This window comes from Alosa pseudoharengus, unplaced genomic scaffold (assembly GCF_046254945.1).
Source record: "Alosa pseudoharengus isolate Yale_2024_CS ecotype anadromous, Long Island Sound unplaced genomic scaffold, YU_APseudo_1.1 YU_APseudo_1.1_scf_13, whole genome shotgun sequence".
Classification (NCBI taxonomy): domain Eukaryota; kingdom Metazoa; phylum Chordata; class Actinopteri; order Clupeiformes; family Clupeidae; genus Alosa; species Alosa pseudoharengus.
In genome coordinates this window covers 17093973-17120433 of record NW_027468598.1, presented here as the reverse complement: position 1 = coordinate 17120433, position 26461 = coordinate 17093973, and the positions used below count along the sequence as shown (strand labels likewise).

The window sequence follows — 26461 nt, the reverse complement described above, 5'->3', positions numbered from 1 at the left end:
ATTCTGTCTTTCCTACCCCCCCCCCACCCTCTTGCTCTTACACACACACCCCTTATAACTGTCACGATACATACCCCTGTACTCATAACCCTGTCCCCTCTCTCCATTAAATCATTCCTGTCTACACACACACACACAGACAGACACACAATTTCCTCTACAGAAAGGAGACAACAGAATCATAAAAAAAACACATAAAATCTGATCTCCATTCCAATTTCCATATGCGCAATCTGACTACCAGTCCACTGTAGGCTAACACATTTTCAGTCTGGACTTTTACAAGGTGCCTTGGGAGCTCCGTAAGAATTGGTTCATGTCCAGCTTCGTACTTCCTACATGCTGAACCATATGCAGAATGATTCAATGTTGTGATACAAAAATATGTGTGTGAAATACACTGATTGATTAGGTAACCCTTAAAAAAGTACACTATTGTGTGAAAAAATGGTTTAACTTTACACCAGTGTCCTGACAGGATGTTTACCAGGTGACAGTTTCACAAAGTTGCAGTTTTGAGATGCTGATCACCCTGGGAAATCCAGAAAAATTACTAACCAAAAAGCTGAATATTTGACCCACGACAGAATCCACATCCATCACAGCACCTCAACCTATAGACTAGGGTGATATGCTAATATTGTCGAGCAATAGGTCCAATTCCTGAAAAGACCCTGATAAGTATGTCCCACCGCAGTAGGCTCACTAAAAAAATCATCAGACAATTAAAAAGTTCAAATTTCACATAATAGTAGCCTAAGGATAAACAATTGAAAATATAAGTGAGATAATTAGGGATAATAGGCCTATGGAAAATACACAAGTGCAAGGTATGTCTCAACTGCCAATCAAGAGCAATCAAATGTCCTCAAGTATGAACCAACGAGAGAGAGACCATTTAAAACACATAGTTGGTGACAAAACACTGGTCCACGAATTCAGGTAGCCTACTAGACTAATACACCTCCGTGGGCAGGCTACTTTTCAATGCATTTCAAGTAGTCGCGCCAATTTTGAAAACATAAACATTAAAAATCCGTCACGTGACTATACGTCATATTTCGTTTCGTTTCATGAGTTTGCACTTTTTCAGTGCTGATGAAACTGTGTGAAATAATTCTTTAAACTGACGTGTACAAAATGGCATATAAGCATAGCTGAAAGCTTTCTCAGGATGCATTGAAGTTTATTCGAGGATCGAGTCAAAACTGGAGAACGATAATCAACCATTTCAGGAGCAAGCTAACAGGAGCGAAATCCGGAAGCCCAGTTGTGTCCAGCCTTCCCTTACAAGGTAGCCTACTTTTGACTCACTTATGTTACAACCTTAAGTAATATTTTGCATGTTAAAATATGTATAAATGCTATACAAATGCTACGATTACATACATAGATCGATCACTGAACTATCATAGCTGAGACCGTTAGCTCATTGTTGGAGTTTGACAATTCGCTTGCTGCCCGCCTTTCAAACTTTCAAAGCTCACGTTGAATAGCTACACTTTGTATAGCTGCTACATGTGTGACAATAACATGTTATGCAATAATTATACCACCGAAATGTTTCCCTATTTGTCCTATTTATATGTAGTGTAAACCAACGATTGTCCACAAATAATGGAGGTACGGGCCTGCTGTATGTGGAAAAAAGATGGGGGTGTAGCTTGAAAAGAGTTCGAGAGGTCCATAATAGCAGACATTCTCTGATAATAGACAGATTGTACAGCTCCAACGTCAGACATCCATTTCAAAAGGTCAGAGGTCGGACATTTAAATAGGCTAGTTATCTGATTGTTTCCACTGAGAAGACCGTATGCATGCAGTAACAGACCCTGATAAGTATGCCCCACTGCAGGCTAGTTATCTGCAGTAGCTATACCCGCACTTGCCTATTTCTATGTTTTAAAATACGAGTGTTTTTATTTAGCCTCAATAGTTCCGACAGTGACACTGCAACAAACTGCACGTTTTGACATAGCCATTGTTTAGTTAGGCAACTTCTGGTATGATCATCTTCATCTTCTAATGTTGTAGCCTACACAGTGCGCAACTCCTACTTCTAATGTGCAAAATTCAGAGTTGTGTCTAACCTAACTCCACAGTGTGCACAATAGTGTTCCTACTCCACTACTGGTGTGCAAAATTGTTAGCCTGCATGTATTTTGACTGGAAAATACCCCACACCCCGACCCCATCACTACCACCACACACTTCACAGACACACACAGAGGGGAAAATATTGTAGCGCCGAGGCTATTTGCCCCGTGTTGGACTTTCCCCTGTGTTCCCCTGTGTCTTCTGTTTTCCCGGCGTGTGCGCGTGTGTGTGTGTGTGTGTGTGCGAGAGTGTCTGTGTCTCCCTCTCCCTTCTGTGTCATAGAATGTGTCAATAAGTTCTGATGTGTTTTGATTGGGGGGAGGTGTCCGGGAGGGAATATTTAGGGGTTCGGATAGGTTAGCGATTGATAAGGGGAGGGAATAGAATAGGGGGTTCTAAGACGTCTAGTAAGTTTAGTCAGAGTAGAAGTGAATTACGTGCGAGTGAGTTGTGTTGCGTTGTGTTGTCTGCCGATGAGAGTGAATGACAAGAGATTGAGACGTAATTTATCAATATCAGTTTGTTATTTTGTAGTGGACACCTCCTGCTACCCGTACCTTAGCCTGTACATCCTTTTGAGAAATAAATAACCGGAGTTTGGAACGATATCCCAGCCTCCCCGTCTCCTAACTACTCTTCGGCATTACACTGGTGTCTGGAAGTGGGATCGTTACCTCTGCCGAAAATGGATGACATCGCTGGGCTGGTAAGGTCGTTCCCTTTACTTGGACAGACTAGGGACCCTGATAAGGATGTGCCCCGACATGGGCAGGACCACCGAGGTCCGGAGGGACAGAGAGCTATTGCTAGATGGTCTCACAATAACCCCTTTCTGCCATTACTACGAACCGAATGTTCATTAAGCCCTGACTCTAACGCTCGTGCCCCTGACAGTGACACTCACGTTCGTTTTCCTGTTGCTACTGGCAACGGCGAAGAGATCAACCGGAAAGTATTCAATAAAAACATCCGGTTCGCTAGTACGCCAATAGTGGCTAGCGGCGCTAGTGGTGGCTGCCCTGCGCTGTCGGAAGCTAACTGGCTAGCGGGAGAAGCTAGTCGCTACTCCGGTAGCAGCAATACTGTTTGCTTAATTGATTCACATCCCAATTGCCTTCTAAATAAAGTCGAGTCCTCTTCTACAGAAGCACTTTTTGCTCCTTCACTTCCCACACCACCCAGTTTTATGTGTCCAATACCAAACGCCTGCAACTCCCATCAGCTCCTTGATATTGAGCCCCTTAGCATGCATGCTAATTTCCCATCCGAACACACTAGCATTGCGGCAAACACTCTGCAAAAAGGCTCCGACGAGGCAACCCGTCTATTTTATACACATAGAGAGAACACCACACAGTTGCCAGACACTCGACCTTCACCCCATCAGTGTGCTCACTCCCCAGTGACTGGGCCTCACTGGGGGGTCAGTCATTCTACCGGCGGGCATGCTACAGCCACAGAGACTGGGCCGTCTGTCCCCCTGACCCCTCTGGTTGCACCTGAACCTGTGCGTAATAGAAGTTTCCTGAAGTTGGGCAGATACGATGGCCGTATCTCTTATGAAGCCTTTCGTGAAAAGTTTGAGCTAATGGCTAACTCTAATGGCTGGAGTGAAGAGGATAGAGTGAGGCAGTTGGCAGCTGCATTGGAGGGGGATGCGCTGCAGGTTTTTCTTGACGTCCGCGGCAGCCAGGTGACCCAGGCAGATGTTCTACACAGGGCATTGTCTCGTCGGTTCGGTGACACCACTCCCACTGTGTCACGCCGTCAGCAGTTCCAGGAACGTGTGCGGCAGGACAAGGAGACACTGGGTGTTTTCATGGCTGACCTACAGCACTTAGCTCAGTGCAGCTATCCATCTTTTAATGTGGAAGTGAGAGATGCCCTCACCTTGGATGCATTTATTCGTGGTCTGACACCCGAGAGGCTTAGGCAACAACTGCAGCAACCCACCACTCTCGAAGAGGCGCTTCAGCAGGCCCATGCCATTGAGGGGATTTTTGACGAACAGCCAGCAAGAACCGCGAACAGCTGGGGTAGCCGTCCTAGGGCCTTTGCCGTTTATCCAGGTGATGGTAGCCATCCTCCATCTGCTCGTAGGCCTACCTCTTTTGGCCATGACTCTGCCGTCTGCTGGCGCTGTGGCAAGAGAGGCCACCTGCGCCGGGACTGCACCACACTGGACTCAGCTGTTGGCTCTTTACAGCAGGGAAACGGGAAGGGACCGGAGTAATGGGAGTGTCTCCTGGTCCTGTGTGCAGTGTAGAGTCTCCCGTCAGTGTTGTTTCATCTGATTGTGGCCTAGTCGAGTGCTGTCATGTATCTGCTGTTGTAAATAGTCATCCAGTTAAAGCTTTAATAGACACTGGTTCCACCGTCACTCTAGTCCACCCCAGCTTGTTAGTGAACCATGCACTACAACCCCCCAGTGTCCCTTTAACTACCGTCACCGGCGAGCATGTGCCTATGGTCGGCCAGTGTGAGGCGGAGATCCAGGTGGCTGGACAATGCTTTTTCATACGCGTCTGGGTTGCTGAACTTCCTGAGCACTGTATCCTTGGCATTGACTTCCTTCATGCTGCAGCGGCTGTCATTGACCTAGGGGCAGCATGCCTCAGACTTGGAGAGTCAAACACTGCGCCCATCTGTTTCAGCCCCTCACCCCTTCGACCACTGTTAAACTGTGTTGGCGTGCTCCATGCGGCTGAGAATCCTGACCCGCCAGCACCTGAGACCATAACCACTACCCCAGACCTTCCTGTGCCGTTTTCAGCAGCCTGCTCTGGGTCCGAGACTCCACTTCCCCTACGCCCCTTTCCTGCTGTAGTGGAACCTGAGCCTCCAGCACTGGTCACTGATGCACCAACACAGAGACACACCATCCATCAGTTGTGGGAGGACAACAGCGTAGGCCTTGATGAGTCACAAAAACAGATGCTATGGGCTGTGCTGGACCATCATCGTGCTGTTTTTGCTGCAACCCCCGGTGATGTTGGTAGGACCCCGTTGATTTAGCACAGCATTGACACTGGTGATGCAACCCCTATCCGTCAACGTGCACGTCGCTTGCCCCATTCTCGACAGCTGGCTGCAGAACAGTGTCTGGAGGAAATGAAGGCTGCTGGAGTCATCGAGCCCTCTGACAGCCCCTGGGCTTCTCCGGTTGTATTGGTCCCAAAAAAGGATGGCAGCTGGCGGTTTTGTATCGACTTTCGGCGGCTCAACGAGGTGACTGTTAAGGACTCATATCCACTACCCCGGATTGACGAGTCCCTGGATCAGGTGGGTGGGTCGAAGTGGTTCTCGTCGTTGGACCTCCGGTCTGGTTACTGGCAGGTGCCCCTCGCTGCTGATGCCAGACCAAAGACAGCGTTCACTACGGGGACAGTGTTGTGGCAGTTTAACACCATGCCATTTGGGCTTTGTAATGCACCCGCAACATTCGAGCGGCTGATGGAGCGTGTGCTGCAGGGAATTCCCAAAGAAAGGTGTCTTGTGTATCTTGATGACCTGCTCGTACATGGCAAAGACTTTGAGTCTGCATTGCGTCATCTAGATGCAGTCATCACAAGAATAGCCCAAGCCGGCCTGAAGCTACACCCAGAGAAATGCAGTCTGATGCAACGCGCTGTCACCTTCCTTGGACACCACGTGACTGGAGAGGGGGTTGCTACTGAACACCGGAAGACCGAAGCTGTTCGTGACTGGCCAGCCCCCTGCAACCTACGACAGTTAAGGTCTTTCTTGGGTCTGGCTTCATACTACCGCCGCTTCGTTCCAAGCTTTGCCACTGTGGCTGCCCCACTCCACCAGTTGTCTCGGAGGGAACAGAAATTTCATTGGGGGCCTGAGCAACAACGTGCTTTTGACAATCTGAAGCTGGCTCTTTGTAGTGCACCAATCCTTGTGGTGCCAGACCCGAAGCTCCCTTTCATCCTGGACACGGATGCCAGCAATGTAGGCCTCGGGGCCGTCCTATCCCAGGTGACTGCAGATGGAGAGAGGGTCATCGAGTATTACAGTCGGTCCTTCAACAGAGCTGAACGCAACTACTGTGTGACCCGGAGAGAACTGTTAGCCGTTGTCGAAGCTGTTCGTCATTTCAAGCATTACCTGTGTGGCCTTCCTTTCGTGGTCCGGACTGACCATGCCTCCCTGCGTTGGCTCCTCTCTTTCCGTGAGCCAGAGGGTCAGGTTGCCCGTTGGATAGAACAGCTACAGGAGTTTCAGTTTGAGATTCAGCACCGGAAGGGAGAAAACCACCAGAATGCTGATGGGCTGTCCAGGAGGAGCTGTTCAGCTGCGTGTCCACAGTGCAGTCGTCTACCTGGTAGCGCTGAGGGCACGTTGCCTGACGTGTTAGAGGATGAACTGCTAGCCATTCAGTGCCGAGCCATACTACCGGCCTCCAACATGTCCTGGGCTACCGAACAACGTAAAGATCCAGAGCTCCAGGTTGTGATCAGCTGGGTGGAGGCTGGACAGCGCCCATCCTGGGAAGATGTAGCTGCTCATGGACTCACAGTGAGGGGCCTGTGGTCCATGAGGGATGGGTTGGCCCTACATGACGGGGTGCTGAAGAGACGCTGGGTGGAGCCTGCAACAGGTTTACCTAAATGGCAGACTGTTGTCCCGATGTTTAGCTGCGGATTGGTCCTCGCAGCCATGCATGGGCAACCTGGAGTGGGTCACTTTGGGGTGAAAAAGACACTGAAGCGTGTGCGGCAACAGTTCTATTGGAGCACGTGCAGGAGGGATGTAGAGTCCTACTGCCGCCGGTGTGACGCATGCACTGCCCGTAAGGGACCCGTGGGCCGTTCCCATGCTCCACTTCAGCAGAGGAGGGTAGGCTATCCGATGGACCGTATAGCTGTGGATGTGATGGGGCCCTTACCGTTGACACCCCGGGGAAACCGTTACATCATCGTGGCTGTGGATTATTTCACCAAGTGGCCCGAGGCGTACGCTGTGTCCAATCAAGACGCGTGTACTACAGCTGAGGTGCTCCTTGGAGGCATGTTTGCTCGGTTCGGAGTGCCTGCAGAACTCCATACGGATCAAGGGCGGAACTTTGAGTCCCGCACCATTGCAGATTTTTGTCAGCGGATGGGTATTCGGAAGACTCGAACCACTGCTCTCCACCCTCAAAGTGACGGCCTAGTCGAGAGGTACAACCGCACCCTTGCCGAACAGCTAGCCTTGTGTGTGCAGCAGGATCAGAGAGATTGGGACCTGCAGATTCCTCTGGTCCTCATGGCAAGCCGCACTGCAGTCCAAGAGTCCACATGTTGTACTCCAGCGCTGTTGATGCTTGGTAGAGAGCTGCGGACCCCACCCTCACTCCTCATGGGCCTACCCCCAGATGCTCCAGATGCCCCTGCAGGGCTTGAGTATGCACACCAACTGCAGGACCGACTCCAGCTAGCTCACGACTTTGCACGCCATCAAGCCATTCAAGCTGGAATTCGGCAGAAGAGAGCATATGACCACCATAGTGCAGGACGTGACTTTACTGTGGGTGAGTTGGTCTGGGTGTATGGGCCAAAACGGAAAAAAGGACGGTCGCCCAAGCTCGACTCAGCGTGGGACGGGCCTGCGTACGTGGTAGAGAGAGTTGGGGAGGTGACATATCGCATCCGTAAAAGACCTGGAGCGCGGTGTGTGGTCCTCCACCGTGATAGGCTGGCTCCGTACCGAGGGGATCGTAATCCCTTTGTCCGTGGAAGTCCGCGTCGTTCCCCTGGGGTGAACTGCCCTGAACCTGGAGGAGCTGGACACGCAGCGCCAGGGGATGGGTGGGGAACCTCAGAGGAGGGCGAGGTCTGTCATCCCGTTGCCCTGGTCCCTGGGAGTGTTCCAGGAACACCTGGAGGAGCTGAACACGCAGCGCCAGGTGGACCTGGAGGCAACCAGGTTCAACCAGGCTTGGGATTGTGCTGGCCAAACCCCGCTTCGCCTGCGCTTGACGACCACAGGGGGGAGAGGGCCCACGGGCGTCGGCCCCAGCGGAGACCAGCAGGTGAGGGCCGTCCAGCGGCAGCGTGCTCCTCCTCGCCTGTGCCTGACGACCACAGGGAGGAGAGGGCCCACGGGCGTCGGCCCCAGCGGAGACTAGCAGGTGAGGGCCGTCCAGTGGCAGAGTGCTCCTCCTCGCCTGTGCCTGACGACCACAGGGAGGAGAGGACCCACGGGCGTCGGCCCCAGCGGAGACTAGCAGGTGAGGGCCGTCCATCGGCAGCATGCCCCTCCTCACCTGTGCCTGACGACCACAGGGAGGAGAGGGCTCACGGGCGTCGGCCCCAGCGGAGACCAGCAGGTGAGGGCCTTCCAGCGGCAGCGTGCTCCTTCTCGCCTGCGCCTGACAACCACAGGGAGGAGAGGGCTCGTAGGCGCTCAGCTCACCGGCTCGCGGACGTGGGATCACGCGCCCACCGAAGACCGGCAGCACCGGACGACATTCCTGTGTCGCCCCTTGGTGCTGTGCTTCCGGGGACATCACCGCAGCGGCTCCAGCAACATCAGCCTGCGTATAGCTTGAGGCCCAGGAGAGGGCTTCGCCCGCCTCGACGCTTTGATGAGGCCATCTTTCCTCGAGGGCGAGGAACTTAAAGGGGGGGGGGCAGTGTAGCGCCGAGGCTATTTGCCCCGTGTTGGACTTTCCCCTGTGTTCCCCTGTGTCTTCTGTTTTCCCGGCGTGTGCGCGTGTGTGTGTGTGTGTGCGTGCGAGAGTGTCTGTGTCTCCCTCTCCCTTCTGTGTCATAGAATGTGTCAATAAGTTCTGATGTGTTTTGATTGGGGGGAGGTGTCCGGGAGGGAATATTTAGGGGTTCGGATAGGTTAGCGATTGATAAGGGGAGGGAATAGAATAGGGGGTTCTAAGACGTCTAGTAAGTTTAGTCAGAGTAGAAGTGAATTACGTGCGAGTGAGTTGTGTTGCGTTGTGTTGTCTGCCGATGAGAGTGAATGACAAGAGATTGAGACGTAATTTATCAATATCAGTTTGTTATTTTGTAGTGGACACCTCCTGCTACCCGTACCTTAGCCTGTACATCCTTTTGAGAAATAAATAACCGGAGTTTGGAACGATATCCCAGCCTCCCCGTCTCCTAAATACTCTTCGGCATTACAATATATTACCCCCAGACGGCCCTATAGATATAGTCGGTTAAGACGTTCGGAAAGGTTACCGCCCCCCACGAGGGGGAAAGCATGCTAACCTCACACAATGGAAGTCAATGGGCGAACTAGCTAACAGTTAGACTTTATACATTCGTTTTACATTCAGGTGGAGTTCTGCTTGTTTCTGAACACAATAATTTGAAGGAATTGTGTTTACTTAACTGCCCAGTGTATGCTAACAACTTAATTCACCCTCGATTGCCCAATGTTGACGACAAATTTCTCTGAAAGCTATATTCAATGGTAGCATCATTAGGTTGCTAACTGGCTAACTTTATATAGTCAGTGTAACATAACCAACTGGTACACATTACTTGTTAAAACTATTCCCACGGCCATTGTAGAGAATGTGCATTCATGTGAGAATAAATTCAGATGCAACTTACGAGTATGTGATGTTAAGGCAAAAGGGTTAGCTTGCTAAACCGAGCTACACAGTCCGGCCATTGAAAGCAGTTCTATAATGAGTACACTCGAGACAGTTATGGCCGTTTAACTGGAATTAGCAAAATGAGGGAACTTAATGTTACCCTTAACCTCCTTGACACACAGATAACTCTCACTTGAAACGTGTTTGTGCCGTTTAGTGATGTTTGCTGAAAGATTTAATATTTTTATAGGTGCTTTCTGTACTCAAGCCGGTGCACCTCCATTACATGCAATCTAAACGAATGTTTTCCCCCTCGGGGGCTTTTCAGCCAGGTAACCACGATTATGACTAGTATCCGACTGTATGTATTAAGGTTTTGCACCTACGTCATAATGTCATGTGACCGTTTGTTTACAACTAGAGTGGTAGGCAAGAATGGTAGGCAAGGCACTGCAGAGAGTGGTAGGCAAGCCTACAACAGTCGGGTTGCATAGGCTACACATAGTTACAAATAGCTTCAAAATTGAAATTTTAATATCAAATATTGACCGGGATGCCGACCACTTGTGTAGGCCCTACAGTTGATTTTACAATAAGAAGCAAAAAGGCGACGAACGACCGTTTAGCCTACCTATCCTCGTGGTTGTGGAGAATGATCTTTAGCAGCTGTGAAGTCTTTTATTCTCAAGATGGCCTAATGGTGTAGCCTATTGTCTACGAAGACGTAGGCTAAAATACAACTATCTACAGTCTACAGAGGCTATAAAGGGAAAAAGTGCAGCATTTTAAACATGGCAAGATTATTTTTACCGGAACAGTTTGTTCTAATTTGTCTCGTGAAATTCGTGCTTGTGGACATCAATCACCTATCTTCTGTCCTTCTATTTCAAGTTATCATGAGTGCCATTTGATTATATAATCACAAAATAAATGAAAACAGAATAGGCTTATGTGCTATAGCCTACAACTCAGTTAAGCTAACTCCCATATGTCAAAATAAACTGATTTTTGAGCTAAACTTAACACAGCAACCTCAAATACCACTGTTGAACCTAGGCTACTGCTTCAGTCATGTAAGAAATAAGCAGTTTATGAATTATCTTTACCCGTTTAATCAAGTCCACATGACTAAAATAACAGCATATTTAAAGGCTGAGCTAGCATAACAGCCTAATATAGCCAATGCTGCAATGAACTAGTAAAAAAGTTTCATACAATTAATGAACTTTACTCACATTCTGAGTTTTTCTGGGTGGTTATATATCCATGCAGATCGTCTTCGAATGAGTCATCGCTGTTATATGTTATAATATGTTACAGGATTCATGACTTTAACGACATTAATGTTACATGATGCTGACTGACGCTGGCTATGTAGGCTAGCTGCTACCGTTTTAACGTCTGTTGAGTCTACTGCCTACCAAAACCTGTCACTGTTCAGTTCAAGTTAAATTATCAAATATTGTTTGATTTTGTGTCAATTTTCAGAGGGAAGACATGCTCCTTTCTGGCCAAATTTCACAGCTTCTAAGAAAGTCTGTCGTCTTCGTGTAACCCGAGTTTTGAACAGAGAAAAAAAGGTAAACTACCATAGACTACATGCAGGTTCTCCCATAATGTTATTGATACAGATCAATGCACCAAATCAGGGCGATTTTAGCGAAATAACGTTCCTGTGACAGGCTATCAAATATTGAACAATGGGATAACGTTTCATCATCACCTTTATTGATGCCTGAAATGTTGACATTGCTGAAATACAGAGATGTAGCCTACTGAGAGGCGGCTGCAGACAACGATGTTCAATGGGTTCAACTTGTCCCTTGCCTACCAGGTGGATGTAAACAAAGCTATAGAACCTAGAATACGTCACATGAAAAACGTTAATACACGAATCCGGCGAAACTACTGGAAGTCATAGACATATACATCTATGACTGGAAGTAAGCGGGCGCCATTACTGAGCTGTTGCTGGGTAGCATTGCGCCAGTGCCTCCTATTGGATTCGTTGCGTCCACTGGGATAACAGCCTGCGATTTACGAGTCTCACTACTTCTTTTAACATGTTCCGTTTTCAATTGTTCCAATAGCAGTAATAAAATTACCAGTTGTAACAAAAAAAAGTGAGATACACAAAATACCCCGGGTCTGCCCCTGTCTGGTAGCCTAATACCATACGGTTTGCACAGATAGCAGTTAGCTGTACCTTACCCTTTCCTTTTGAAATGTGAAAATTAGATAAACAATAGTCACAAATGAAAAACAAGAATTTGTTTATTTGATATCCATTCATTTATTTATTGTTGCCAAATGGACAGAGATTTTTATAGTTTCCTCGTTAGCTAGCCTAGCTAGCATAGTTATTGCTGACGCTAGAGCTACAGTAGTTAAGTAGATAATATCAACCTAGTCCCAAGTACCTCTTTATTTCCTCATTCTCTACTCTAAGCTATTTTCATAAATAATCTGTAAAATCGCTTGCACCTTCATCTGTGACCGGAGGCCACTGTCTAACATCATCAACCCAACAAGCCATACTGCCTGGCTGTAGCTGTCATTGAGGGTGCGTTTTCACGGAGGTTTGTTTATATACCATATTGGATTGGTTGTGTCCACTGGGATAACAGCCCGCGATTTATGACTGACTCACTACTTCTTTCATAATGTCGAGTAGGAAAACATGCCAAATGGACAGATATTTGTATAGTTTCCTTGTTAGCTAGCATAGTTATTGCTAACATTAGCTAGCTACAGTAGTTAAGTAGATATATTATTACACGGCTCTTCATAGTGCTGCAGAATGCTCCATTCACTTGAATGGGCCTTCCCAACGTTCGGCGGTCTGCTAATTCTGAATAGAGCTGCACAGTCCCGCCACAGCCAAAATGCGGTTAGGTGCCGGATGTAAGAATCCCATTAATTTGTCCCATTGACGTTTGGAAAAATCCGTATCTAAAGAGTTACGGCATAACTCATAAGCATACAACATATCATTTCGAGTGAAAAAACGAATAGAAAATCCAAAAAAAGTCAAAGGTACAAGACTGTGTACATATTTTCATTTCCGAGCGAAGGAACTACTCATCCCATAAACCACCGCGCCTCACTGAATAATATATAAGGAATGCACGAACCAGCGCAAAATCATTTCCAACCGGCGACAGCACGGGAACCCTTTGCTCAAAACAGTGATTTTTATATAGTGAATGTGCAGTTAATAGCAGTTATTTCAGGAGTAATCGTGTAAATAATAGTGTTTTGATATTTAATTTTATATTTATCATTGTGTATTTTATATCATGTGTGTGAAAGCGGTTAACGTTAACGGCAGTGCTTCGTAGTTACCTGACTCATCCTATGCTGTCATCACTGCTCAGTAGGGCTGATGCATGGACTGGTGCATTGTCTGCTCTTGGACCACCATATTCAGTTTATTAATTTGCCGTGAATTATTACACAAAATGTTCATTAAATGGACGAAGTATTCCTAGGTTAATGATTGATATGAATCATACAGTATGAAGGCTACAGTAGCCGAGCTAATGTTATCTAGCACTGCTAGCAGCATTAACGTTACCAACCTCCCTGCTTAACTCACCACAACTTTGTAGGTCTTGTCCCTCATGCTGGCCCTTACAAAACCCACAAACTGACTCTCGGACACACAACAGTCTATAATGTGACCCGATTTAAAGTGGCTTTCACCCCTTTGGACACTTAGTAAAACATAATATATTTCATACCTGTGTTGCAGCATGTAGGCTAATGTTAGCTGCATTATGTAATGGCATACAATGTCGGAAATGCTAAAGGTTAGCCTGTCGGCTACCTGAAAAGGTTGAGTGTTTAAACTAACATTTACAGTGGTCTATTTGATAGTGTATTGGCTAGGGATGCACGATATATCGGCGGCCGATATATTATTAGCCGATAAGTGAAAAAATGAAAATATTATTATCGGTCCGATAACAGAATTCTGGCTGATAATTTACGCCGATATTTTTTAAAGTCCTAATTAAGGCCTACGTCTGGCTACACTGAGCTAGCCTACTTGAGCTTGGTTGGCTATACTTTTTCCTCAATATAATGTCAGCGGTGTGAATGTATTGCACCACTCTAACAAAATCTGTGGATATGCGTTCATTTGGGAATCTGTGCATCTCAAAATCCTCTCGTGAATGATCCGCCATTTAACCTTAACAGAGCGGAGCTCAGCCCTATCTAGAGCCGTCTTGTGCTGGTGTGTTTGCACTTTACCACGCTGGTCGGGGAAACAAATAAACAAACTCGTTAGTGGGACGAGTACATAAGTAGGCCTAGTTCTAAGTTGTGTTTTAGTATTATATTTGCATTACTTTAGCTTGGGTTTTGTATTATTACCTAGAAATATGCTAACCATTCGTGCTTCAGTTCTAGACAGGTCATCATAATAAGTTATTAAAACCTTCGGGGCTAAAGCCTTTCATTTCTGCTGCAGCAGGTTGCGCGCAACAGAGTAGACGGACATAAGATACAGTCTGAGGAGTTGCAGCTTTATTCAGTTACCCGCAGTTGAAACTAAACCTAAGTTTTCCTCACAAACTCTGATTTGGTCGCTATACTGTAGCTTATTCCAAGCTGAGCCGTTTATGAGCGTTTAGTCCTAAATGAAAACGATTCAAACTCTCTAGCCACTCACTCGCAATTCACTGACGTCAGGTTCACTTAAAGGAGCCAGACATACTGTAGGGCTAGGCTACTGTTATGTTGTTGACTGCCATACTATTGAGGACTATTATGAGTTCTGTCCATCATTTGGTAGGTAAAATTACTGCAATAAAATGATGCTTATTAAATGCTTTCCCCAAATCACTTTTCACAAATTTTTTTCAAGAGTAATATTATCGGTTATCGTATCGGTATCGGCCACAACAAACCAATAAATATCGGTTATCGTTATCGGCCCTAAAATTCCATATCGGTGCATCTCTAGTATTGGCCCTGACTAAGTTTGTGTGATGTATAAAGCCCAATCCTTGCTGATAGTACCAATATTCGTCAAGAAAGTTTTTAATCACATTAAGATTTTCGCCATAGGCAGTAAAAGACTCCGCCATCTTTTTCAATATTTTTCGCTGAGAAAGTTTCAAACTAGCCGTGCTTTTTGTCTCGTAAATCCGCTGTCCGAGTTGGAAAGTGTAAATTACCCAGCTTTCTTGCGGCATTTTGGGCAGGCACGCCCACTTTACCTCGGAGTACTTGAGGGTACCCCGAGGTGGACGTACGACCTTACAACAAACATGGCTGCGCCCATAGTTGAGATGAGATGACATGTATTTTTTTTGCATATGTACTGTGTTGGTCATGTTAATGTTGATGTAATGCTCTTACACACTAGATTACATTGCTGCTTCAATCCGGTCGCCAATTCATGCATTGCACGGTTTTGCTGTGCCTGCAATACAATGTAACAATTTGTTTTCCAGCCGTTTAGCTAGAGGCTACATGTAGCACAAAACAATAACAATGACTAGCCTCCTGCTAATGCCCCTCGTGGCTGGAGAGAAACGCGTTCCTATAGCCACTCATTCGTACATGTTGTACGAGTGGGTGTACGATGTACGGTCTACTTATCCAAGAGATTGTGAATAAAAGGCATTTATCTCAAAACAAGGTTAGTGCCCGCCCCATGAACTTTTGGCGTCTATATGAGCATATACAATCGCTTAGTACAGCCGTAGCTGGTTTTAAGTCTACCACGTGCAGTTAAGTTTTTATGGATTATACCGCAATTGTCAATGGAGAAATTGCATTGAATTTTTACATCCGGCATCGGCTGTGGGCGGGACTGTGCAGCTCTATAGAGTGGTGAAGTCCCGCCCCTTCTACTTCCGGTCCATGGGACCTATCTTTCAAAAAATTATGAACGGGAGTTAATGGAGAGATAACAATTATTTTTTGGTCCAGTTTGAATTGTGCCACAAATTTCACATATGATGTGTGTGAATTTAAAAGATAATTTTTCACGTCAAGAAAGTACTGTTGTTCGATAGACTTCAAAAGTTATGTTGGTTTTGTGCGAATCCACTCAGTGGACTACATCTCTCGTCTCGAACGATGTACGTCACCAACGTAATGAAAAGTTAACGGTTGCATCTTGCTGCCTGCTATGTCACTTAACAGTATGTAATGTACAGTCTATGGACGAATACAACTTACCTGATGTGTTTAATCCTCTGACTCATGGTATTTTCTTCGGCAAGGAAAGCCCAATTAAGACCTGTTGCTGGTATGCTTGTACAATCTAGTGTGGCTGTGAATGAGCTAACGTCACTAGCGCGACTGATGGGTTTGTAGTCGTTGGAATTACGATCTTTCACAATGTTGTAATTCAATAGTTACGAAACAAACTGCAAATGTCTTTACATGAAAAATTGTCTTTACAATTGACAAACATCATATGGGTAATTCAAGGCACAAGTCAACCGGGACCAGAAAATAATTTATTTTTCGCCATAGACTGCCGTTCAAATTTTTTTGAAAGATAAAAAATGTTCAGACCGCTGTCAAGGAAAATGGGCTTTGTGCTTCTAAGTCAATTCTTTCATATCACTACGCAAGGATTGGAACTTCATTCAAAATTGAAAGCAGACGGTTGATCAGCTGTGTTCTAAAGAATGTTTGATTCAAGTTCAGCGTGTGTTGTTGCGAACTATTTGTTTCTCAGCAAAAGCCATGATAAAACGGTAACAAATAGGCTATAGCCTAGGCTATGTAGGCTAAAGAGTCATATCGTGGGGAGTTTATTGTGTCGTTTTGGTAAGTAGCCGTGTAATAAGTGGGATAATGTATAGAACGCCGGTCATTGTCGGGAGATAGGTCCCTTCAGGGCGGAACAAGACCCTGTCGGGACTTATCTCCCGACAATGACCGGCGTTCTATACATTATCCCTTACATATCAAACTAGTCCCAATTATGTCTTTATTTCCTTGTTCTCTACTCTAAGCTATTTTCATAAATAATCTGTAAGATCGCTTGTACCTTCATCTGTGACCGGATGCCACTGTCTAACATCATCAACCCAACAAGCCATACTGCCTGGGTGTGTGAGGGTGCGTTATCACGGAGGTTTGTTTACATACCAGTAACAGCTCAGTAATGGCGTCGCCACAAGATGGCAGCCTCCACAGAACGCTCGTCGGATTCGTGTAATATACCCTTCCCTCACTAAACCACATCAGATCTTTTACTCATCACCACTTGATTAGTAGGCCTAATGTACAAAATAAAAAATAGTACCTTGGACCAAACTATATTTATTAAGGTTTCAAACATGCCATGGCAAATATGCAACTCTGGATCAACTATTTCAGACAGATGTAAAGTAACAAAGTACACACATTTAAGTACAGTACTTAAGTATGAATGCAGAGTATCTGTACTTTACTCAAGTTTTAATTTTTCTTCCTACTTTTACTTTACTACATTTTTTTAATTAAATGTGTACTTTTACTCCACTACATTTTCATTAGCTGCATTATGTAGACTAATATAATATGCGAATGAAAACAAAAGCCAGTTTCTTTTCAGCATGTTAGATATTTGCAACTCCTGGATCTTCTGACCTGATGTCACCACAGGACAGCAATGAATGAAGACATAGTGACAAGAGTTAAAGCCTAGCAAATATAGCTAAGACATAGCACACTAAAGCCTACTTAGGTTGTGTAAGGAACTGAATTAAATACAAATTTTGTGTGATGTAAATACCTTTCTAAACATGTTGGATAAACTTCATTATAGGCCTATAAAAGGAAATAGCAGTGGAAAAGGAATGGCAGCCATACCTTTTTTCAAGCTTTGAAAGCATTGTGTATGAAGTGTAGGCACCAAGATTACTTTTATGTTTACTTAAGTAATTTTCTGATCAAATATCTGTACTTCTACTCAAGTGTGGGTTTCGGATACTTTATACAACTCTGATTGAACTCTGAACTCTTCAGAAGTAAAAAACGTTGTGAAAACGTTGTGTACAGTAACTAGTAACTAGTATTAAACAGATCCAAGATTTTCAGTCAAACTGTTCTTGAAAATTATCCTTATATTGCCAAAAGAGACCAGCTAGCATGCTAGCAAGCTTTTATCAGTGTCAGGAGGGCTATTTTGTTGGGTGTTTACAGGGTTTTAGAACAGCTTTTATGTGATTAGTTTTGACTTTAATTTAGTTTCTCCTTAATGCTGCTTTAAAGGTACCATGTGTAATGTCAAAAAATCAATTCATACTCCACATTCCATAAAAGATGGGGCAGTATACCTCCAGAAAGTGAGAGGCCGTTTACACGACACCGCCGGGTGGATTTTCTCTTACCGATTTCACACCTTTAACGACTCCGGCAAGAAAAAAACTTGCGTGTACACACCATAGACTGTAAAAAATCAAATCCCTGCCCCAGACCTTAAACCTATATTGAACTCTTACACCTGAGATAAGTGGCAATCTGAATGGGATTAATGCACCAACAACAAGCAAGGAATGTGAATTTTGGCACATTTTCATGATCCACTGGGTCGTTATGGGCCACACAAAATACGGTGTTGCTAAAATTACTGTGGCTATTAGAGACATGCGTTCATGAGTATCAAGCTACATTCAATGAGTTAAGTAAAATACATTCACACACACAAAAAAAACATCACTAATGTTGTGGACATTCCTTTATTCTGAGATACATCAATAGGCTCTCAAAACAATCCCAAACAGACATAAGGTCTTTATAGAACAAATCCATATAGATTATTTGTCAAATAAACCAGTAAAACAGAATTAGGGGATGGAATATAACATTCACACTCATAGCTCATATTTTTAAAATAAATCAGTGAAAAAGTATCCTGACAAACAAGCAGCATTTTAATGCCTTAGTCATATTTCATAATTTCAAATTTTTCTCTAGGTTACCTGATAGCCCAGTTTGAGAGGTGCAAGACGCGTGACATTATTTATTTTTGCAGCCAATCACTGCTGTTGTTTTATTTTATTGATTTGATTTTAGTTATAGAGGCTAAATTCGAAGGCAGGCCACAGGTAAAAGCCAACGAACCGCATTCATCCCGCAAGGCAATAGTTGAATAGAGCTTTTGAGGTATTGCCACTGCTCCAACACTGAAAGGCACTGTTAGAATGCTTGGATCAAGCCAGGTTCAGCATAGCGTATGTCACTGTCTGCTCACGTTGGTGACCGGACCAGGGCAAGCACACTTTCGCAGTTCCCGCCGGAAATGCAGTCTAGTTCAGGTTGATATCTCTTCAGCACTATACCTTGTCATTTTTTTAATGACATCATCGCCCTAATTTCCTCTCATTCTTTTGATGCGTGGAGCTCATTTTTTGGATATTTTTACCTCAATTCTTACACATGGCACCTTTAAACACCACAGAATGAGTTAGGCCTATAAGCTAATGATTTAGGTCCACAAGTGTGTGGTCTGTTACCATACACAGTTGCTGGCAAAACCAAACTGCCAAAAGACAATAAAACATGTAGGCTATCGCTTGTGTTCTCTATTTGCCGGCCTTGTACAATTAGTGTGTGAGTGCTGATGAAAGGGGATGCCTGTGCGCGTGTCTGGAAGCGAAGCATTCTGTGGTTACAGCTGATGCATTTTTGTGCTGTCTGTGCATTCCAGACATACTCAACCATGAAAGAACTGCTATCCGCTCTGTGTGTGTTGTGCATTTTTGCACATTGTTTTTCAGCCTCTCTCCATCTATCTCTCATGCCCTGCGTAGGTTGGCTGGTGATGGTGGCGCGTGGCTGTCTCACCCTAAATACAAGGGCATCATTCATTCTCTACCACTGATGTGTTCAGCAAACACACACATACAGACACACACACACATTCATCTCTCATAAGAACCTACGCTTGTCTTGTCTTCACACATTCACACAAACCCATTCCACTCCCTCTCCATCTTTCTCACACACATGCACACAACACCCCTCACGGACAGTGCCAAGTGAAGGGAAGGGGAGGAGAGGAAGGAAAGGACGAATTACAGAGGAGAAATGCTGTGAACTCTTCTGACCGGAATTTCAGTGGCCACAGACTCACTTCCAGCCTCCCACAAACAACGGGGACAACAAGCCTTTTGTCGGCCTAGTTTCGTCGGATGTGTTTGTGTGTGTGGAGGGATAAAAATCTGGTGTTTGACTGCCCAATAGTAAGGATTTGAACAGGACACACACATACGGTCCTAATGCAGTTAAATTTTGAATGTCTCAGCAAAAATGTGGTTTGTGGCCTACTCCTATGAAGTGAATTTTGTTACTTTTGCTTGCAGGCCAAAAACTCCTCACTGTCATAATCCTGAAAGGTGCTCTAGTGTCATACCTCTAAATCATGTCTTAGGCCAGCAGTTTTACCGGTATAAAGTATATTTTTTGGGGCTTTTTGCCTTTTAATATTGATACAGGACAGTGACGAATGACAGGAAGCAAGTGGGAGAAAGAGATGGGGTGGGATCGGGAAATTACCAGGGTCGGACTCGAACCCGGGTACCCGTAGGCACCTGGACCCAAGGTGGTACAGACAAAGTCCTTTCAGCCAAGTCCCTCCACTCGGCGGCCATATTGAACACATCGGGCATCTATTTCGGGCAGAACTGCGCGTGTACAAGGTTTCATGACACCAACCTCGCTCCAGCTGCGAGATCACACCATATGATTGGCACGATGTGTTCACAACATACCACATGATTGCCACAATGTATTCACATGTCAACTTTTGGCAGCGGAAGGGGCGGAATATGTGTAGATGGTAGATGACTGCCATGTACGAACTAACCCCATACATTTCTATGGGTGATTCTTTGAGTGCCGCGTCTCCTCATTAGAAAGTCTCTGGTACAGACGCTGTAGCCAGTGGGGCCACTGTGTCCCCAGGGCCAGCATCATTACGGTTGCACGCACTCTTATTCTCAGGAGTTAGGAGGACTCCTATTCCTTCAGGCTTGAGTCATTATAGGCCTAAAAAAAGAAAACGCTTTATATTAGTTATGCTTGTGATCAAGGCAAAACATTCGTGGCTATACATGGCCATAAGTTACCCATAAAATCACTCTGCTATGTTTTTATAATCAGAAATTGCATTTTGTGTGGACATCATAGTGTTAAAAAAAAAGGTCTAGTCTATCCGACCAGATTTCCAGCTTAGTGCATTACCCGACAATGCGTGGAGGCAGTGGTCCTCAAACTGCCATGGTCACACACTGATGTGCTTGAGTGGGTAAGAGCCAGGTGTGTTTAGTATTATTTATGATTTACACAGTGATCACATTTTGTAAAGGTCTGCCAGGGAAATTCTTGCTTTCATAAATGGTGTGCTTTCTCACAAAAGCATAAAATCACTGTGCTCAACTAGCTGGCTGTAATTAAGCATTCTCAGTCCTCACCAACCTATGGACCTAGCCAGTCACGTTAGTGGAGGTCCTTCTCATCTGCTGATAGAGCAACAGGCGAGTCCTCCATTGCTATCCTGCCCCTCATTGCCTTGATCAATAGCAGAGTGGTACCCTCATCGTTGTCATACTCAATTCTTAATTCTCAATTCTAGATACTGCTCCATTGGGATGTGTTTATGGTGCATGTTTCAACCGATACAGGGGTTCTTCTTCTCTACTAATGCCTTCTTCTCCACAAATGCCTTAACATTGTTTTCTGGTTATTGCGCTGTCAATATCTTGTACAACAGACGTGATAGCAAAATCTAAATTTTAGCAACCGGGAAGAATTACTTAAATTATTATTATTTAAATGTCACTTACAAAGACATCGTACCATACTGAAAGCTAATATTTTGTCACTAGCAACCTACATCTGTTCTCTGTTAAACACAGTTGCATTTTCAGCTCTGAACAAAACCGTTCAGGAGTTCTAGTCTGAATCATGACTCCGAACAGCTCTGGTTCGGGCATAGTTGCTCCACAACGGACCAAACTTACTGACCTCAAATGTTATGGGCGGGGCTAAGTTCGGTTGGCATCCAGGCTAAGCCTAATCGGGAGAATTCCCGAATTCCCATTGGTCAGTAGTTAGAACTGATTTGTCTCTGTCGCTGGCATTTGTTCATCTTTTAGATGACAATGTTGGGGTGGGAACGAACACCACCGTTTTGAAAGTTGAGGGAGACATGTCCACCCTGTCCACCCCCTAATAACGCCCCTGGTACCAGTGATGACTTATGAGAATCTGTTTACATTAATCAAATAACCTGCATTAGAAATGTATAGCATGGAAGTGATGGAACGGTGATTAAGTATTTAGATATTTCTGTTATTTTCTGCGTTATAAAGGCAAGAATTGACAGGTTTTAGTATCTTTTGTCCACTTTGTGTGATGGGATGCAATAAAAAAAGAGGCACAAAAGCAGACACCAAGACACAAACATGCAGCCCAAAGACCTTTATTTGACATTTTATTTGTTTTTCTCTCAGATGATGCGGAACCCACGGCGCGGCGCCAACCTGGGCCTGGTGCTGCTGGCCTCCCAGATCTTCCAGGTGGGCATTGACAACATCCCGCCCGTCACGCTGGCCACGCTGGGCCTGAACGTCTACCTCTTCCTGTTCCCCGCCGCCCCGCTGATGAGCGCGTGCGTGAGCGTCCAGGAGGCCTACTGGCACAGAGACTGGCGCCGGCTGCTGCTTTCGCCTTTTCACCACGTGGACGATTGGCACCTGTACTACAACATGCTCTCGCTCATCTGGAAGGGCAAGAAGCTGGAGCAACGCCTGGGCGGGCCCTGGTTTGCCTACCTGCTTGGCGTCTTCTCCCTGCTCACTGGATTGGTCTATCTGCTCCTGGAGGCGGGGTTAGCGGAACTGACGGGTGACTGGTCCTACGGCATGCAGTGTGCTGTGGGATTCTCAGGTGAGATGAACATGCCCCCAGAATGTAGCACTGTAGCTGCCTGGCGGCTCTAGCTGGTGGCTGCATCAACTCGAGCTAGGTAGAACCAATTTTTTTTTGTTTTTTTTTCTCGTACTGACAGTACCCGATGACCTCGAAAAACAGAGATCTATGTGAAAAATCGCCTGAAATCTCCTTTAAAGTCGGTACAGTAGTGTGAATGTAATAGTCACAGAGGTATAGAGGTCAGGAGCTGGGGTATGTGTGTGTATCACACATCACAAGTGTACTTTTACATTTAGAGGTACAGTATATGTGCTATAGATACTATATTATATGTCTATTGGGTTTCAGGTGTGCTGTTTGGGTTAAAAGTGGTGAATAACCATTACAACCCTGGAGATGTCACACATGTCTTGGGCTTCCCTGTGGCCAACCGCCATGCCTGCTGGGTAGAGCTGGTCGCCATACACATTATAGCTCCTGGGTGAGTTTTATTCAGAAAACATACAGTACACACACACACACACACACACACACACACACACACACACACACACACACACACAAACACAGTACCATTATTTTGCTGTCAGTTAATATTGGCTAAATGAGTAACATTTCTCACATGAGGAAATGTGGGATTGTGTGGTCTAATAGTTTTGATGTGAATGTATATTTAAATGTAGGGTCAGAGGCGTGGACTCTATATGCTATATTGGATCTCAGAATGTAGATAATAATCTCATTTAATCACACGAGAACTGACCAAAAGAGGTGAGGATGAGTGAGGGGAGTAGAAGAGAGAAATGGAGGGAAGGGTAAAGAAACAGAATGAAAAAGGCAGGAGAAATAAGTGGGAGAAAGAGAGAGATGGTAAATGGGAGAGAGGGTTGAGAGAACATTCTCTCCACTCTGTAATTACTGCTGTGTGTGTGTGTGTGTGTGTGTGTGCGTGCATGTGTGTTTGTGTGTGTCTCTGTGTGTGTTTAGTAATTACAGTATGCTACAGCTGGGAGCACAGTGTGTTTGTGCGCATCTGTTAAGACACATAATTACAGTATGTGTGTGTGTGTGTGTGTGTGTGTGTGTGTGTGTAGAGGAGACCCACACATTCTTACACAGAATGTCTTTTGTGCAGGACCTCTTTTGTGGGACACCTGGCAGGTATTCTGGTAGGGCTGCTGTATACCATGGGGCCACTCAAGAAGGCTATGACAACATGTGCAGGTACAAACACGTGTGTGTGTGTGTGTGTGTGTGTGTGTGTGTCTGTGTTTTGACCCTTTGATAAACAGAATTAATTTTAAAGCTATATTTGCCTGAGGAACTTTTTTTTCTCAGCAGAAGCCAATACTAACAACAGAACGAAAACATTTTTTCAGAAAGTCTTTTTTTGTTTTGTCAAGTAATCACAGAATTAGCAGCATATTGCTGTGTGTTGAGGTGCTGTTCATCATGTTGGAAGATAATTTCTAATACTGACTATACTATTACTGTATCTTTATAACATTGGACTATACATTATAAAGAATGTTACACTTATGATGAGCTCTTTAATCACAGAGAAAAGTCTCTACTGGTTGCTGGTCCTGGCAGTAATAGGTTTCATTCTATATCCTTTATTATAATCATTACAGAATTGAAGTTGGAATGGTAAAAATAATATTTTATTAGGATGTCAGTGCAGTTTGTTTATTAATAGTACCATGTCTAATGACTGACTGACTCTATTATTGTGTTACATGCTTTAAATGTCAAAAGCACTTTTAGCTGCATTCTGTGTATGAAAGGTGCTATACAAATAAAGCTTATTATTATTATTATTATTATTATTATTATTATTATGTCTTGTAGTAACCTAGCTATGATTTTTGTTATAGGATTGGTGGCCGCAGGGGGATTCTCACAGCCGGCTTCACACTTTAGCTCCTCAGGTGCGTATGACGCATGGGTGTAGTGTAGGTGTGTATGGGTAACATGTCTGACATAGGAGATACCGGGAGTTTGAGAATGGAATCTCCGGGTGATAACAGGAGCGCATGCACAGTGTTGCACGTGCAGTAAAGCAAGCTGTAAGGTGTGATCGAAGGTTGACCAATAGCCTTCTAGTGTTTGTGTAACAAATTGGTGTTCATTTAATCTGGTATTCATGGTATTTGTGTATGAGAGGGTGATATGTCGTCATTTGATAAGGTATGTTTCTCTATTGGGTGTGTGTGTGTGTGTTGTGTGTTGTGTGTGTGTGTGTGTGTGTAGGAGTGAGTGGACGGCGAAACTATCCTGCATATGACTCTACTTACCCTCCTCGTGCACCTACTTCCCGGAACCCCTATCCCCCACAGAATCATTCACACACTAGTGCATATCCCCCAAACTCACACACTTACACTCACACTGACCCACACCCCCAAAACACACCCAGTGACCCTAACACACACTCCCCAAGTGCACCTCCCTATGAAGCGCATCCCTACACAGGAGGCATGTCTGAAGAGGAGCAATACCAGGCAGCACTCAGAGCCAGCCTTAATGACAGAGGTGAGACACAGAACATACACACAGACACACAGGGAGGACCTGGATGGGTACTCACACACACTCGATCACACGTACACACACAACAATGGATACTAACAGACACAGCACATGCACTGGCATAACATACGCACAACAATGCATGTGATGTATCCATGACTGCTAGCATCTGTTGTTAGTGTGGGATGAATGCATCTTTGCTATGCTGCTATTTGATTGTTGTGGTTCTGCCTCCATCTAGTGGACAAACAGCAGCAAGTAGCAGTCTAACTCAAACAAGCCAGAAATATTTTTGGCCTATGTGACCTCATCCTAATTTCCTCTTATGAGTCCAGACTAGTGAACTGGCTAGTTCTGTCCAGACTAGTGAACTGGCTATTTCCTGTATGTGTCCACCAGGGGGCTCTGCTCCGTCCAGACCTGAGTACGGCTTCCAAATCCCCCCTGATCCCACCTCCGAGGAGATCCGCAGGCGTCGTCTACAACGATTTGCTAATTGACCACTTTGACAGAAAGGGGCCACAGAACTCTAAGCGGCAGTCTGCTAAACAGACTGGAAAGGATGTATGTCACCAGTGCAGCAGGGTTGTGTGCATCCCTATGGGGGATAAGAGCAAACCCAATGACTGATGGGCCAGCTGTCTGTAACAGGAGATATTTCAAGTTTACATGCTCTTGATTTACTTCTGTGTGTAATTTCCATGAAGAATGTCAAAATGTCAAAAGATTGAAAGTATTGCGTTTTGTATCAGTGATGGTCTGGTTTGAATTTAAATATTTCTGATGTTGTTGCCGCCAAGTCTTAAAGTTTTGAAGCTATCAATTCATTAACTCACACTACAAGCTTACCCTCAGGGGATTCCACTGCATAGTTTTGTACACAATATCATCTGCTTAAAATAGGCGGGAGATCCTGGTGTGTGACAGTCTATCCATGTATTGGTATTGTTACCCAGAAGTGCCAGCCACACTGTAACACTAGAGGAAATGGAGGGAAAAGGCTACGTTGTCCAGGCGGGAGGATTTAAAGGAAGATGAAAGAAGACGACATAAGTTAGTAGGACTTAAATTGCAGATGTTGGACAGTGAGTGCTATGTGAATATGATATGCTGAAAGCTTGTCATTAGACTTTTAATGATTGCTTTCTATGCACTACTTGTTTGTACCACTCCCCCTGCTCGTGTGTGTTGATCATTCATTATCTATCTGTCTATCAGGTTTTCTCAACTTGTTCTTATTGTACAGCACTTCGGTCAACTGGTGTTGTGTTTAAAGTGCTTTATAAATCTTTTGTATTTTTTGAATAAGATGTACATTAAATACATTTTGCAACTTTTACTCTGTCTTCAAACTTTGATACATGATCAGTAGGACGTCATGTGACATGA

General features: G+C 45.0%; 1 protein-coding gene across 1 annotated transcript; it reads left to right on the top strand.

The window, feature by feature from the left end:
* The first annotated feature begins 764 nt into the window (after positions 1-764).
* rhbdd1 (rhomboid domain containing 1) lies at positions 765-26411 on the top strand. Its single transcript, XM_076282329.1, is given in 8 exon segments — positions 765-1294; positions 22120-22555; positions 22889-23021; positions 23676-23764; positions 24418-24471; positions 24794-25075; positions 25472-25566; positions 25568-26411. Coding segments are annotated over 7 exon segments (1224 nt in total). The 5' UTR covers positions 765-1294; the 3' UTR covers positions 25703-26411.
* Positions 26412-26461: the final 50 nt, after the last annotated feature.